The sequence below is a fragment of the Antedon mediterranea genome, chromosome 5 (genome assembly GCF_964355755.1).
Source record: "Antedon mediterranea chromosome 5, ecAntMedi1.1, whole genome shotgun sequence".
NCBI lineage: Eukaryota > Metazoa > Echinodermata > Crinoidea > Comatulida > Antedonidae > Antedon > Antedon mediterranea.
In genome coordinates, this window is record NC_092674.1 from 1,438,998 (window position 1) to 1,455,361 (window position 16,364).

Sequence of the window (16,364 nt, forward strand, 5' to 3'; positions counted from 1 at the left end):
AGCGTGGTTCCCACTAGCGACGCAACGCAAGGACGTAACGCAACGCAAGTGAATTAACCAATCACAAGCGATGGCTTATTCGCTTGTGATTGCTAACTGCCTATAACTTCGCTTGTCATTGGTTAACACGCTTGCGTTGCGTTTACGTCCTTGCGTTACGTTCTAGTGGGAGCCAAGCTTTAGACTACCACGATGCCGATGTCGGACAAATCATGTTTCGACGTTCAGGAGCATGTTTTTGCAAGAAACTTCCTCCAAATTCTCTGTAACTTTGAGCAATGCGTTGTGCCATCAGTTAAAGTCAACCACTCAGATCATGCATGCTTGTTGGTTTATCTATACTGCTGTACTTACGACTTCATTGTTGTTTTTGTAGGCCTCGATTTTGTTAAAGAAATATGAACTTAAACACGTTCTAATAAACGGATCAGACTTAAATCTATAAACGTGTTTGGTTCTTTTTCATCAGCTAATAGTTGCATCACTAATCTCAGGTGTAATTTCTATAAACAAATTAATAATTATCAACAGAATGTTGATCTGAATTAGTAAACCTTCAAATGGTTATTAGCTATAGCCTAGACATAGCCAATTACACACAAATGGATTCTAATTGAAATCAAATCAATTAAGTTGGTTTGCAATTAAAGAAATTAAAGAAATTGCTCGTTGATGACAATTGGACTAAAGCTTGTCAGTTCTTAAACGTAACGCAATGACGTAGGTGGACCCCATTAATTTGACCAATCACAATTCGCAATGCTAACCCGTTCGCTTTTATGTGATCGGTCGATGTTGCGCGTACGCCATTATTGCGTTGCGTCTAACAAGTGAGAAAACAAAGCTTAAAAATTCTCAAGATGATTAACGGAACTGACTGGATCTTTTGCCAACTTCCAGTAGTGTTCGCTTTGTCGCATTTTATAATCTCAATTTTAGTTTTACTTGCGAATGGCATGACGGTTGCTGCAGTTGTATCAGTAAAAGATCTTCAAAAACCGAATTTTATCATTTTGACTAGCGTTGCGATCGTTGATTTTTCCACGGCTTGCTGGATGCTAACAGGACTTGGTAAATGGACTCAAACTGGACAGTTCTACTACACTGAAGATTACATAGGAAGCCTAGCATTCAACGTCACAACGTTTCACATTTTATTCTCTTACATCCATCACATATATTTGGTATCTGAGAGATATTTAGCGATTTTCTACCCTTACTTCTACGTGGCAAAGATAGACAACAAATCGGTTACAATAGCATTGGTTATCTCCTGGGCTGTGTGGATTGCACTTGCAGTATCCGTAACTCTAGAATATTCCATTGATGAATTCTTCCCGATTATTTTGATATTTTTAGGATTGACTTGTCTTCCTATGTATGGTTCCCATACTCGAATATACCTCGAAGCTGGAAAGGTGTTCCGTGAAATTACGTCAATGAGTATCAGTAACAATCCAGCTGGCAACCATCACCAAAGACAGACAAGAACACAAAACTTCAAAGCGACCAGAACTACCGCCATAATTCTCGGAGCTTTTAGTATTTCAATGATACCGTATTTTCTTCAAATAGTCTATGAGTTAATTACTGGTAAAATAGCCGAAAGGGTTTGCAATATTGGCTTCTATCTTTCATCTTCGTTTGTGTATTTGAATTGTGTCATGAATCCGATCATTTACTATGTAACAAACACAAAATTCCGTAATTTTAACAAAAAAATAATGTGTAAATAAACCTAAATAACTAACTATGATGTTTCATCCTTTTCACGTCTGAGTCAATTGGTGTTATTCTGAGTCAATTGGTGTTATTCTGAGTCAATTTGTGTTATTCTGAGTCAATTGGTGTTATTCTGAGTCAATTGGTGTTATTCTGAGTCAACTGGTGTTATTCTGAGTCAATTGGTGTTATTCTGAGTCAATTGGTGTTATTCTGAGTCAATTGGTGTTATTCTGAGTCAATTGGTGTTATTCTGAGTCAATTGGTGTTATTCTCTGAAGCACAACACAAAAATGGAGGAGGGGGGAAGTGACACAATTATAGGCCTACATGACATATGGGAGGCCTAGGTTGCGTAGTCGCTAGTAGTGGGAACCACGATTTAACCATATTATTAATGATTTATATTGATTGATATTGATTGATAACCATCTGATTATCATTAAGATTGAAACTAGATAGAACATCTGCATTGTTAAAAAAATTGGTTCTAGACGAAGTTTTTAAACTAAAATAGCTAGTTGACATATTTTGTTGAATAATTTAATCTGTCGTGTACTAATTGAAAATGTTTTTATTAAATCCAAATTGATTATTTTTTACAAGCAAGGTGATATATCATTAATCCTTCAGTAATTGCAGTTCTCGACGACGCACATGATGACTTAAGACTTCATTTTTAAAATGATTTCATTCGATTTGCGATTAGATTAGTTAAAGGTCATAAAGAAATACGATTGCTTTTATGTTAAGATAATCAAGTACTTACTTACTTAGACTTAGTTCCTCCTGTTCTCTAAAGAACATTGGGCAGCAACATCTGATCTCCATTTCACTCGGTTTAGCGCTTGTGTCTTGGCATCCATCCTTCCAGTTGAGGACCATTTTCTCGCCACTGTTCTATTTCAAGTACAATTTCTGTAAATTAAGTATTTAGACCTTTTACCATGTTAAAAAGTCTTATTAATTGTGTCAACTTATTTGTAAGAAGTGAAAAAAAAGAGTGGAAATGATAAAGGTTCCCACGAAAGATAAACAAAAAGTTAATCAAGTTCTTTGGGCGTTAATTGACAATATCAATGTTTATCCAAGTTATTACTATTGTTAAATCCAAATTAGAGATTATAGAAAATGCATTATTTCATCAGTTTGTGGATTGCGGTATTATCAATTAATTAATGCCTATTGCTGGTTAGGATTTTATACGCAACACAATGACGTACGGTAGCAAGCGAATTGACCAATAATAAGATAGTTCCAATAATCCGTCGCTTGTGATTGGCCAAAATAATCACTTGCGTTTTTGACTAATCATGGACAAATGAGCAGTCGATCCATCGCGTCATCATTGGTAAAGTGTTTAAAGCTATGTACGTCTACGCTATCAAACTTTATGAAAAAAATGTGATGTGCCCATATGGACACGATTATGTCATATCACTACCATATTTGGACATATCACATTCTTGTTTTTGTCAAATCAGCAGTTTGATAGTGTAGACAAATCTTTATACTGTAGGCCTATTTATGCCTATATGACGATTTTAATTACAAGTTATGAAAAGGATAGGAGGATCGAATGTGAAGATTACATTCGGCCCAATGCCTAAACCATTGCGACACAGTCACCATGTGTTTTCGACAGTATACTACAGTATTATTACGTATCATAAACTCGTACAATCAAATAACACAAGATGCTTAATAGGTTATTTGTACACATTTAATTTTTACAGTACCATCATTAAGCGTGGTCCCCACTAGCGACGCAACACAAGGACGTAACGCAACGCAAGTGAATTGACCAATCACAAGCGATGGCTTATTCGCTTGTGATTGGTAACTGTCTATAACTTCGCTTGTCAGTGGTTAAAACGCTTGCGTTGCGTTTACGTCCTTGCGTTACGTTCTAGTGGGAACCAAGCTTTACATCGCTAAACATAGTAAACACTAAACACAACAGTCATTCCATAAACATCAATTAATTGTATTATAGTGTGTGATTTGGATACATAAGATTATGTTAGACTTAAGCTCTGTCTACACTATCAAACTTTTTTGACAAAAAAAAGTTTGATGTGCCCAAATTTGGTAGTGATATGACATCACCATGTCCGTATATGGGCACATAAAGTTTGATAGTGTAGACAAGGCTTTACAGTCATCTAAATATGAGGATGAGATATATTTCATTTTAACATTTTCATTAGAAATATAATCTTAAAACTAAATAGACACGAATACAAAACGTATACAAATTAAATCAATAACATCATAGCCGCACTTATCGACCGATAACAACTTATTACCAGAAAAAGAGAACTTTATTTTCAACAAATGGATAATATAAAAATACATCATTTACACACTATTCTAACCATTATATAATTCATGACATTCTTCTGTCTATTGCCACTTTTATTAATTGAAACCGATTGAAAACTATTGTGAATTGCTACGGCTCCGACTACTACAAGTTTGCCCGCTTGCACTTGAGTCACCGATTTCACTACTGCCTTTCGAGCTGTCGTCTTTGGATTTACTTATGTTTAATGGGTTGCTACAGCCTCTACACTTGCAGTCTTCACATCCTGCCTCTGCCATAAAACACGGACATCGCCGTCCCTGGCAAGTACTTGACGTCCCCCCTCCCGGTGACCAGGTTCCACAACGGCAACCCTGATGAATAACCAATTTTCTTCCTTCTCTCAATAGTTTAGCCCGTCGACCAGATATGATTAATTTCTTCTGCAGGTTCCTATTCGTTTTGGCGTAATTAATGGCAGCTGATCGCATTGTTTTGTTATCCGTTATGGCCGATTCACTTTTCGTTCTGTATCCTCGAAAGTTTCTGAGTCTCCTTCCACGACCACGTTCTTTCTTGTTCATGAATTTGAGCGACCCTGCAGGAGCCGAGTGTCGTTTATATTTATTTTTACGAAATGATAAACCGTTTTGTTTGTTGTTATCTGATGATGGAAGTTGAGTTTTTTCAACGTCTTCACTACTGCACATATCATCTGACGTTGGCAATTGGTTCCCTGGTGTTGTGACGTCTTCTTGTGTCTTTGGCGAAGTGCCACAATCATTCAAAACTGCTGAAGAACTCTGTTCTGTTTGTTGATTTGTTGTATTCGCAGCCTCTGAGTTTAATTTCACCTTTTTCTTTCGTCCTCTTTTCTTTGGAGTTAAAGTTGAAACACAATTTGATTTTGAGGATTGTAATAGAGCGATTATATCGAAATAAGACGCATTGCCAGTGTCCTCTGATCCATTGACATTGATGGCCATTCCCTCGTACAAGAGCGCAAGGACGTTACTGGTTCCTCCGTTTGTGCCAACAAGATTTCTAGAGATGGGTGTGTCGGCAATATATTCGCACATCTTTTTATAGCATAAGAGAAGAATTCGTAGCTGTTTCTTTTCAACAAATTGTGAGTAATCTGTACACCATCCACAGGCTGGTCGAAGTCTCTTTTTGCCTCCAATGCAACCTTGACATACATGATGTTGACATGTTGGATTCGAAGGTCCCATTGGTCCATTCAGTAGTTTTGTACAAACACAACACGACAAAGACTGACGTAAATACGGAAGCAAACGATACAGGTCGCCACCAGAATTTTCATTATTCAAGTCCGCATTTAAAATATAGCGACATGTTGTGATGTACAGACTTGTAGCGTCCATGACAATAACTGTTATTAAGTAGTTGAAGTCATAAAACTATATAAATTGCGTTAATTTGACATTTTCCACTGCTTTCTGTGTCGTGTACGTCTTCGTAACTAACCGGAAGTTGGACTAATTTTTTTTACTGACTAGCGCCCTCTCTTACGAAAAGTTTACGTTGACATCATACTAGTCTTTAACAGAGTCGTAAATTGTATTTTAACAATGGTTTATAATGCTTTTAGTAATATCTGACCAACTGAACATTACTCAACTTAACTAATTGGTTAAAATCAATTAATCTTATTGTATTGTGACATTTTCATTTAAGCTTTATTAAGTACCCCGAGTTCTAATTTAATTTGACGGCTGGACACAATTTCAAGATGGCTTCCATCATGTGGAGAGTTTCTCGGAGAGCTCTTACCCAAACAAATTTATTAAATAAAAATTTCAATAATTTGTCGGCACGATCATGTAGTCATCAGCTTTTGCAAGATGTAAAATCAAAGATTGAAAGAAAGAGACAACTTGCAAATGAAGGAGGAGGCCAACACCGAATTGATTCACAGCACAAAAAGGTAGGCCTCCCTCGCCTAGAGAGGCCTGGCCCTAGCCTAGGTAGGCTAGCTAGGCCAGGGAGGGTCAGGGAATTATGTTTCAATTCATCGGAGGACGCACACACGGAGAGGACGTTGACGTTGTGGTGGTAAAGTAGATAGTACCTGTACCTCCTAGTAGTACTAGTAGTGGACTAGTTTAGATGTAGCGTAGTAGTAGTATAGAAAGGTGCATGAAATTGTAGAGGATGATGGGTGGCAGCTACAGACAATTGATGAATTAATTTATTGCATTTAGGATACTATTTTATTTATTTATAGGCCTAAATAATTATAATTATAGATAATACTTAAAAGGCTTAGAGGGCCTAGATTAAAATAAATTATTATTAAATATTATTAATATTATTATTTTTATTATTAATCTTGGTAAAAAAAGATTTTTATTTTGAATAAATATTTGCCTCTTATTAGCCTAGGCTAGTTTACTTTTACCTTTAACTTTTTCAAAAATGCACGCAGTTTGGAAATGCATTATATTATAATGCTGTCATTATTATTAATATTATTTATTTTAAAGTGTTTAAATTTCACAGGGTAAGCTGACTGCAAGAGAACGAGTGAATTTGCTGATGGACCCTGGCAGCTTTGTTGAGTTTGATACATTTGTTGAACATCGGTGCACCGACTTTGGAATGGCTGAACCAAAAAACACAGCAAGTATCCAACAACTTAATAATATTAATCAAAGAAATAATAATCATTGCATATTATTTCTTTTACGAAACAATTTACGAAACACAACAAAATTAAATCTTTCAAAATAAATTTATTTTCTAGGCCATATTTTGTTCTCATATTACAACAAGGAAGAAACTTGAATGGATTTTGAACTAAACTATTTTGAACTAAACAAGTTTGTTGTTTATTTTTCAGTTTCCAGGCGATGGAGTTGTGACTGGGCATGGACATATCAATGGAAGAATTGCATTTGTGTTTAGCCAGGTAAGAAGAGCAGCTCAATCCAAGAGTACACCTTTTTCTTTCCCATCCATCCATAAGACAAACATTTCCATCAAATAACTCATATTAATAAACAAAACAAAACAAAAGTAAAAGTCATTTTTGAGGTGAGAAAAAAGTTCATGCTTCAGACATGATATAAAATCAGGAGGGGTCACTATTAAGAATTTGATTAAGAATTTGAATAACATTGTAGAACTGTAACAAAAACATAACTGTTCCTTGTTCATAAAAGGATTTTACCGTTCATGGTGGTAGCCTGTCTAGTGCTAATGCCCAGAAGATTTGTAAAATAATGGACCAAGCAATGATGGTAGGGGCACCTGTTATTGGTCTGAATGATTCAGGGGGTGCAAGAATACAAGAGGGTGTAGAATCACTAGCTGGCTATGCTGATATATTCCAGGTAAGTTAACAGAGAGAGACTCAATAAGTATTCTACATGGTAGCTGTATGGTAGCAAAAACATGTTTATTGTTTGGTGTGTTTTTCCCTTAGAGAAATGTGCTGAGTTCTGGAGTTATACCACAGATTTCACTTATAATGGGCCCATGTGCAGGTAATATATTTATAGGAAAAATACAGTAATTTCTACAAACCAACACCCCATGATATAATATCTTCCTGTTGTCCTCAAATTTAGATCTTCTCTAAAAGTGGCAATACATTCTTCATAAGATATTATTTTTACTTTCATTTCAGGAGGTGCAGTGTACTCACCAGCAATAACAGATTTTGTTTTTATGGTTCAGGTAAAATAAACATATTATTATAATAGTAAATTTTATATTTCTTTTATCACATAGTTTATAAGTTAATGTCTTTTTATTTTCTCTAGGATACCTCATACTTAGTTTATAAGTTAATCTCTTTTTATTTTCTCTAGGATACCTCATACTTAGTTTATAAGTTAATGTCTTTTTATTTTCTCTAGGATACCTCATACTTAGTTTATAAGTTAATGTCTTTTTATTTTCTCTAGGATACCTCATACTTAGTTTATAAGTTAATGTCTTTTTATTTTCTCTAGGATACCTCATACTTAGTTTATAAGTTAATCTCTTTTTATTTTCTCTAGGATACCTCATACTTAGTTTATAAGTTAATGTCTTTTTATTTTCTCTAGGATACCTCATACTTAGTTTATAAGTTAATGTCTTTTTATTTTCTCTAGGATACCTCATACTTAGTTTATAAGTTAATGTCTTTTTATTTTCTCTAGGATACCTCATACTTAGTTTATAAGTTAATGTCTTTTTATTTTCTCTAGGATACCTCATACTTAGTTTATAAGTTAATGTTTTTTTATTTTCTCTAGGATACCTCATACTTAGTTTATAAGGGTCTGTTTCTGCTGAAAAAATCAAAATAATCGATTTTTTCCAGTCACCGCAAACCACAAAAATAATCGCGTTGCAATTGAAAATTGCTACGACTTTAATCGGTTATTCAGGTAATCGGTTTTTAAAATCACGTCATCATTCCCCCACAGCGCAGTTCAAGTTATGAAAGGCCGATGAGAGTTGGTTTGTTTACATCCTATCGCTGCCTAAAACTCTCACATGTAGGATTAAAAATTACTCTTACCTAAAGCTATATTATTTGTAAAATAAACATCTAGGCCTACTACCGTACCACATACAACAGAATAATGATGTTATATTAATAAGGACACGTCGGCGAAAAAAGTACGTTTCGCCGTTCGTTGGTTCTACCTTCGGCCTATATAGGCTATATATTTCTACCGAAACAAGTCAACAGACAACAGGCCTAAACAATGTAAAACATCGTTAGCCTGGACTGGTGGTATGTAACGGGTGTACTTGTAACACAGAATCCTGGAGTCTCTCGGTATAATTCACCCCACAAAATAATAAAAATCAAATGTTTAACATTAATTGATTGTTATTCGGTCTACATCGCGATCGTGGTTTTGCTGATCGTCGTCGATATCGCGCAAATAAACAGCATGCTTTGTGAAGTGAAGTTTGTCATACTCTAAAGGTCAAAGTGAGGTCAATAATCGCTATTTGTGTTGCAGCTCAAAACTGCTCCGCAATAATCGGTTAAAACAAGAAATAATCGATTAAAACACGCAATGGATTGAGTGTTTTTAATCGGTTATTTTTAATCGGTTATTTTATTTTGCGCCGTTTCTGCTGCCCAAAAATAATCAATTAAAAAAATAAACGGTTAATAATCGATTATTTCTGCTCAGCAGAAACAGGCCCTAAGTTAATGTTTTTTTATTTTCTCTAGGATACCTCATACTTAGTTTATAAGTTAATCTCTTTTTATTTTCTCTAGGATACCTCATACTTATTCATAACAGGACCAGATGTCGTAAAGGTTTGTTTGCCGTATTTATAATGTTGACAGTTTTAATTAGATAAAATGTAGTTATTTTTACATTATAAATAAGTGTATATGGTATAATTCCAATAACAGTATGCATTACAGTAATTAATCTTATTAATTATTATATATTTCAAAGGCTGTGAACAATGAAGATGTTACATTTGAAGATTTAGGTGGAGCCACAGCGCATACAAAAAAATCTGGTAATTTTTCACTTTCACTGAATTACAACAATGAATAATTGTTACAATATATTTTTAAGATTGAATAACCGTTATATTAATAAAAATTATTAAAATTGCAATAATGAGATGAATAAATGATTATACAATTCTATTGGTTGTTCCTACAGGCTGTGCACATGGTGCTTTTTCTAATGACATAGAGGCATTACAACATTTAAGAGACTTCTTTAATTATTTACCTCTGAGTAACAAAGATGAAGCACCTATACAGCAGTCTGATGATTCTCCGTAAGTAATCATGCTGGATACAAGTTCTTCTTTTAATTTAGATTAATTCGTTCAGATAATTAGTTTCATACATGAAAGAATTTTATGTTGACAGATTCTTTACAAGTTAATATTTCAATTTTCTTACTATTTTTTTAAAGAGATCGCTTAGTACCAGTATTAAACACAGTAGTACCGTTGGAGTCAAACAAGCCATATGATATAATGGATGTTGTCCTTGCAGTAAGTACAATTCAAAAGTTGTGCCTTTAAAATGACTATAAACATTATTTAATATTGTTTTTCTTCTAAATTATCAAGTGTCTTTATAATGAGAATATTTTCGGAAAAACTGAATTTTACGTAGTTTTGCGACATTTTTTTCTAGACTGTAGATGATCGCAAGTTCTTCCAGATTATGCCAGATTATGCAAAAAATATTGTAGTTGGCTTTGCAAGAATGAACGGAAGAACAGTTGGCATTGTGGGTAATCAGCCTAAAGTTGCATCAGGTGATTATTGGCTCAAATAATTACCATTTGTGAAGTCAGAATTGACATTTGATTTGAAATTTTGCCTCAAAGTATTGTGTTGTTAGCTACCTGTAGTAGAGTATCTATAGCGTAAACATCCTCTATATTACATATTGAAATAATGGTAGTTCCTCTGTTGACCATTTTAGTGACTAGTTGTAGTTTCTTGATTTTCTAGGTTGTCTTGATATAAGTGCATCTGTGAAGGGTGCAAGATTTGTTCGTTTTTGTGATTCATTCAATATCCCCATCATCACATTTGTAGATGTACCTGGATTTTTACCAGGTAAGTTTTAATATTGAGTGAAATTTAATTTATTGATTATACTATACAGTTCCCAAATATTTTTTACTAAATGTTGCTTTATTACACATTTAAGCAAATGATATTATAGTTTAAATTACTAAAATATGTATTAAGTATGTACTTTTTTTCTGTTCCATAAGGTACAAGCCAGGAACATGGCGGGATAATCCGTCATGGAGCCAAGTTACTCTATGCCTATGCCGAGGCCACTGTACCCAAGCTGACTGTGATTACCAGGAAAGCATATGGAGGAGCCTATGACGTCATGAGCTCAAAACATTTACGAGGGGACATAAATTATGCATGGCCTACTGCAGAGGTAGCAGTCATGGGGGCTCAGGCAAGTCTTGCACTTAAAGGGATACACGAATGTGGCCAAAAAAAAACGTTCTTGACACTACTAATGAGGCTAAAGAAAAGATGAACAAATTTACATTTAGAATATTGTCATTTGCAGGGTGCTGTTAAAATTATCTTTAGAGGAGATGATAATGTTGCAGAGGCTGAACAAGAATATATAGAGAAGTTTGCAAACCCTTTCCCAGCAGCTTCTAAAGGTAAGGTAGTGCTGGTGCAGTTGAGTCTATTGGATGGAAAACAAACTATAGTGATAGAGGGGGTGTTCATATTGTTGGGTGGTACATTTTATTGTATAGGATTGTATTGATAGACAGGGTTGTATTGTAAATAAGAGGTAATACTGACAAATATGATCTCAGTTTAGAATATAGTATAGCTAATATATATTAGATAGAAAAAAGGCTATAATGGTAGAGGTACATTGATATGAAGAGGCGCTATTTATAGAAATAACCTCTGCTGATAAAATATATTGGATAAGCTATTTTATAAACAGAGCTACGTTGAATTGTAACAAAAATATGTTCTATTTTTTTACTGTTATGGTCTCGGTTCTCTGTATGCAATCACTGATATTGGGGGGTTACGATTTCTTAAGTTTTCTTTAAATTTTGATATTACCTTCCAACACAATTGCCATCTATAATTCTTGTTTTATTTTTTTCAGGTTTTGTTGATGACATCATTGAACCAAGTACGACCAGGAAACGACTTTGCCGAGACTTGGATTTACTTTCTACAAAACAACTTAGCAATCCATGGAAAAAACATGGAAATATACCACTCTGAATCGGTTACTATTATTTATTTATTTAAGATAAAGGCATTATGGAACCAGAGAGCAACTCCTGGGGCTGGTGTACAAAACCTCTGTATATTATATTGTTGGTTTGCATCAAAATTAAAAATGAATCTATAACTTATCTCGTACTGAGACTTATTTAAAATTGTCAGGGAAATTGTGGTATATTTGGAACTTGCTTTTGATTTTACATCATCTTTTCATATAAAACAGTAATAGTTTTTACATTATATTAAGCAGCAGCAATCACAAGCGATAGTCGACTGGTTGAATTACTTGCGTTGCGTGCTAGTGAGAATCAGGTTTTAGCAGTCTTGTCCTATCAAATATAATTCATCAGTAGCCTAGAGGCTAAGCTAAGCTGGTTATAATTACAATTACAGTATGTGCTTGTTTTAAATATGGGCAAATCAATCTTGGAGTAAAGCTCTGTCTACACTATCAAACTAGTTTGACAAAAAAAATGTGTTCTGCCCAAATATGGTAGTGATATGCTGAAATATATGTTAGTAATATGACATCTTCATAATTATTCATATATGGGCGCATTACGTTTTTTTTTGTCGTAAAGTTTAATAGCTTTAGACCTGTCTTGTATTTTGTTAAGTGAGTTACTGGGAATATTTAATCATGGCGATATGATGGAACTCAACAAAATAGTAAAATAAAGATATATTGTTTATATACAAAGTTTTAAAATATAATGTATCCTTTTTATTGTGCATGTGGTATTATATTTATATAAAATATTGCTTTACATTTAACCAACGGCTTAACGATCCGATTGAAGGACGAGTGAGTATCTACACTGACCCCGGATTCTGTCCGTTTACGGCTCTTTAAACATTTGTTCACGATATTTTATCCGGAATCTTGACTCCATGTGAACACATGGTAAGCCGCTTATGTCACGTCATGTTTATCTTTTGTATGGTATATTCTGTGGTAGGCCTACTGTTTTTATTTCTTCATCCAATGACAGAGCAATTACCAATGTGATTATTACAACATGTTTTCAATCATTGCTATCATTGACTGACGATAAAGGTTTACATCTTTGGTATTCGAAGGAACAAAAATAAGTACAAATGCGATTATGACGTAATTATTGTCCAGAATCGATCGGTATTGATTTATCAAACCGTCCCTGAAATGTAATTCATGTTTTAAATTTCAATCTATAATTGGACTACTGTACGTGATTGAATTTAGATTACTAAAGACTTGTATTGAAGCTATTTCATGGCGATTGGAAACAGTTCCGTTAATTGGTACTCTTAATAAAGGGTTTTATCATTACTTATTGTATTCATCCATACTTGACGATAATTTGATTAAAGCCTATTGGACGAATTGTCTCATTAAAACACACATCCCGGCTTGTTTTCTACAGTGCGTGTCTGGCCGTCAAGACAACAGTTGATAACTTTGCGGAATGTTTATATAGACGGCAATATAATTCATAGAACTCAATGATAATGTTTGTATATCAATAATAAGAATATCAACTGAAGTAGTGCGTTTATAACGCAGTCTGTGTTTGACTACAGAGTCTATAAAAGTTGAGTTTTCATTCAAGATTACAGGTAAGAAAATTAATTATCTTTCTTGCTTTAATTTTCATTTTTTCATTTCATTTCTTTGTTCTAATTCAAAATAACATTAAAAAACAGTACAGGAATGAATTCAGGTTAGCAAAAAAAGTAACCAATAGTCAAACTTATCAGGTATTACAGTAAGAATATGCATTGTGAATAATAATATCATTTTTCTAAATTGTTTTCCGTTTTAAATCGCAGGTAAAATATGTAGCAATGGGCACACGAAATAACCTGAAAATACCACCCTGGTACCAACAATATATTGAAGTCCGACGACATGAAATAGAGTGTTTCCGGGCAGCGAAGACGCTTCGAGATCGGTTGATATCCAATGAGCAGCGGTTCCTTGATTATGCTTCGAACCGATACATGCAGCGCCGTATGGCAGGGCGATCGGTAGTTCAACCACAAGCTGAAACGTTACGAACAAACTTAAAGCAATTGACGTTGAAGGGAACAGATAAGTTAAGAACAAGACGAGGCAGGTTGGTACAATCATATCCAATACAATCAAGGAATAAGAAGTTTACTGACAACGGTTTAAAGTATCCATCATTTTTATTTGAAGACACTATGTTGAAAAAAGATCGTTTGAAGGAACTTCCTCCTCTTGAACCACCAGCTGCACGTCCCCATGAGGAGGACTGTGCACCACCGCCACCACCACGTACGTTCTCGCAAACAGTAGTACAATCACCAACACGCGCGCGCTCGTCAGCCGTCGTACCCGATTTGGTGGTGAACGTTCCAGCACATTCGTGCGCGCAAATAGATCTAGACATTACTGTGCACGTTGCGGATCAAAACCCTTCCAATACGGATTCCTTCACCAATGTTGAAATGAATAAGAATTACGAAAAGCGAAGCAAACGAAAAGAAAAACTGAAGAAAACTCTAAAGAAAAAACACAGAGAGACAAATCTTGACAATATAACGAAAATCATGAAATAAAGTCATCATTATTAGAAATTGAAATGTAGATTAATTTGGTCACTGGTAGGCCTATTACTATCACGAAATGTGACTTGATAAACATACAAATCAGGGGAAGATTCGCCTATTATTACCTATTGGACATTTAAGATGGAAAAGAGAGAACCGGTTGCATTCTCTTACTAGATGAACACCCAACACAATCTTTCAAGAGAAAGTTCAAGTCTATGGATACATTTTCAGTATTGTTTCTAAGCACTTTTGGAATGTTCAATGCGAAAGATATATATAAAGAAGATAAGTTAAAAAGCTGTTTAGGGTCATATTTGATGTACGGTATCAATGTAGTCTGTTTACACCAACACTTGACTTCAGAGTAGTGGTGAACGCATAGGTACAAAGTAGACGCATTATATTGCAGACTTTGATACAACGAGCTGCACAGGATGTTGTACAGGCCTAATATGGTATACAGGATATGTTGATGTATTAATGTTCTGCACGACGATATAATATCTAAAGTAAGTTTGTTCTTCACATTTTGTTTAAACATTAACTTAAAACTTAGAGGCAATTGAAAATTGCTCTGGAAGTTTATGGTACTTTCTTAGACTGTGAAGTCTGCAATTCCCCACTAAATTAATTTGCTTTTTTTTTTGCCAATCGCAACTTACTTAGTCAATTAAATGTATGTGCAAGTTTTTACACCCCAGTTGAGTGATGGTCACTGTTGGCCTAAGTGTCAATGAAGAATGTAACTAATTAGGGCCTAATTCTAATTAGTAATTGAGCACGAATCACTCAATACTATGTTATTTTGTATTGCATGCTATAGGCCTACTGAACTAATGTTATCAGTAGTGATAATGCAATGCACAGATATCATTAACTATTATCTCATATACTCATATTAATATTTACTCATAATATACTCTTAACAATCTATATACCTGTGTTACTACTATGTAATAAGATAAGAAAGGTCAAATAGGTCAACCATTGATTGACTGGCAGAGGGTTTATAGGCCTATACCCCAATCAGATGAGCTTTTATTCAAAACTATTATAATAATTATCAATTTCATTAGAAAGGTCAAATAGGTCAACCATTGAACAGGGTTGATACCAATCATATTTTATTTAAAATATTGTATTTTAATAATTATTTCAATTTTATTATTCCAGACATCCATGTCCGCATACACTCCGTCCGACTTACCAATCTGGTACAATCAGTACTTCGTTGCAAGAGTGAACCAACGGCGCTGTGAGAATGAAGTCAATACGTTGAGGAAGGAACTTATTCCAGCTTACCAACACACTATATCTAGAAGTTTAGAACAATATAAGGAAGAACTTCGAGCGGGAAGATTTACTGTCAACAGCGAAGATCAACGAATACAAGTTCACAAAGTTTCAAGTTTTGGTGCTTTTGCCAAATCACGTGATAGAACTGACGATTCTTCAATAAAGTTTGATAAACGTCATTTGACGTCATCTAAGATAACATTCCCGCCAATAGAAAAAACATTTACGTATGTCTCTACTAAAAAGTCAGACCGACACAAAAGTAGGTCTAATTTTCAAGTCAAAGAGAGTAGAAGTAAAAGCGGGACCTCACATGTAACGATTGAGAGGCCGGTTGATCACAGGTTCGTTGGTTATACACCACCAGAACATATGTGGCCAAGAATGCAAAAACAAATATGGGAAGAAATGTGTAAACCGAAAGGCAACGTAAAGACAACCATACGGAAAAACAGTAACGATGATTTGAATGTAAATAAACTGACTTTAGATATAAAGAAAATCACACCAAAATAAAGCGCGAAAAACGAAGAGCTACTGTACTACATTTCCTCAAAGGACGCAACTCCGTTGGTGACAGTTCCGGGTGATACATCCCGCGCGCGTCGTGATTGGTCAAATTACTTGCTTTACACATGGACGTTGCGTCCTAGTGGGAACCAAGGTTAAAATAATCGAGAAGTTGTATAAAAAAAAATATAAATAATAGATTACAACGATTGATTAAATATAA

General features: G+C 34.6%; 3 protein-coding genes and 1 long non-coding RNA gene across 4 annotated transcripts; 3 read left to right on the top strand and 1 right to left on the bottom strand.

Annotated features, from left to right (window-relative positions):
• The first annotated feature begins 860 nt into the window (after positions 1-860).
• Positions 861-1,736, top strand: LOC140048973 (adrenocorticotropic hormone receptor-like). The gene has a single exon (XM_072093777.1). The coding sequence runs from the start codon at positions 861-863 to the stop codon at positions 1,734-1,736; it is 876 nt and encodes a 291-aa protein (XP_071949878.1).
• A 1,691-nt stretch (positions 1,737-3,427) lies between these two features.
• Positions 3,428-5,509, bottom strand: LOC140048784 (uncharacterized). The gene has a single exon (XM_072093570.1). The coding sequence runs from the start codon at positions 5,410-5,412 to the stop codon at positions 4,165-4,167; it is 1,248 nt and encodes a 415-aa protein (XP_071949671.1). The 5' UTR covers positions 5,413-5,509; the 3' UTR covers positions 3,428-4,164.
• A 234-nt stretch (positions 5,510-5,743) lies between these two features.
• LOC140048539 (propionyl-CoA carboxylase beta chain, mitochondrial-like) lies at positions 5,744-13,086 on the top strand. The gene is made up of 15 exons (XM_072093278.1): positions 5,744-5,975; positions 6,551-6,670; positions 6,891-6,959; positions 7,213-7,383; positions 7,476-7,536; positions 7,680-7,729; positions 9,285-9,326; positions 9,472-9,538; positions 9,688-9,808; positions 9,949-10,030; positions 10,176-10,299; positions 10,499-10,606; positions 10,768-10,967; positions 11,085-11,184; positions 11,655-13,086. The coding sequence occupies exons 1-15, from the start codon at positions 5,781-5,783 to the stop codon at positions 11,774-11,776; spliced, it is 1,632 nt and encodes a 543-aa protein (XP_071949379.1). The 5' UTR covers positions 5,744-5,780; the 3' UTR covers positions 11,777-13,086.
• A 208-nt stretch (positions 13,087-13,294) lies between these two features.
• On the top strand, positions 13,295-16,361 carry LOC140048540 (uncharacterized). The gene is made up of 3 exons (XR_011845090.1): positions 13,295-13,375; positions 13,589-14,844; positions 15,509-16,361. It is a non-coding gene; the product is annotated as an uncharacterized lncRNA (long non-coding RNA).
• The last annotated feature ends 3 nt before the right edge of the window (positions 16,362-16,364 follow it).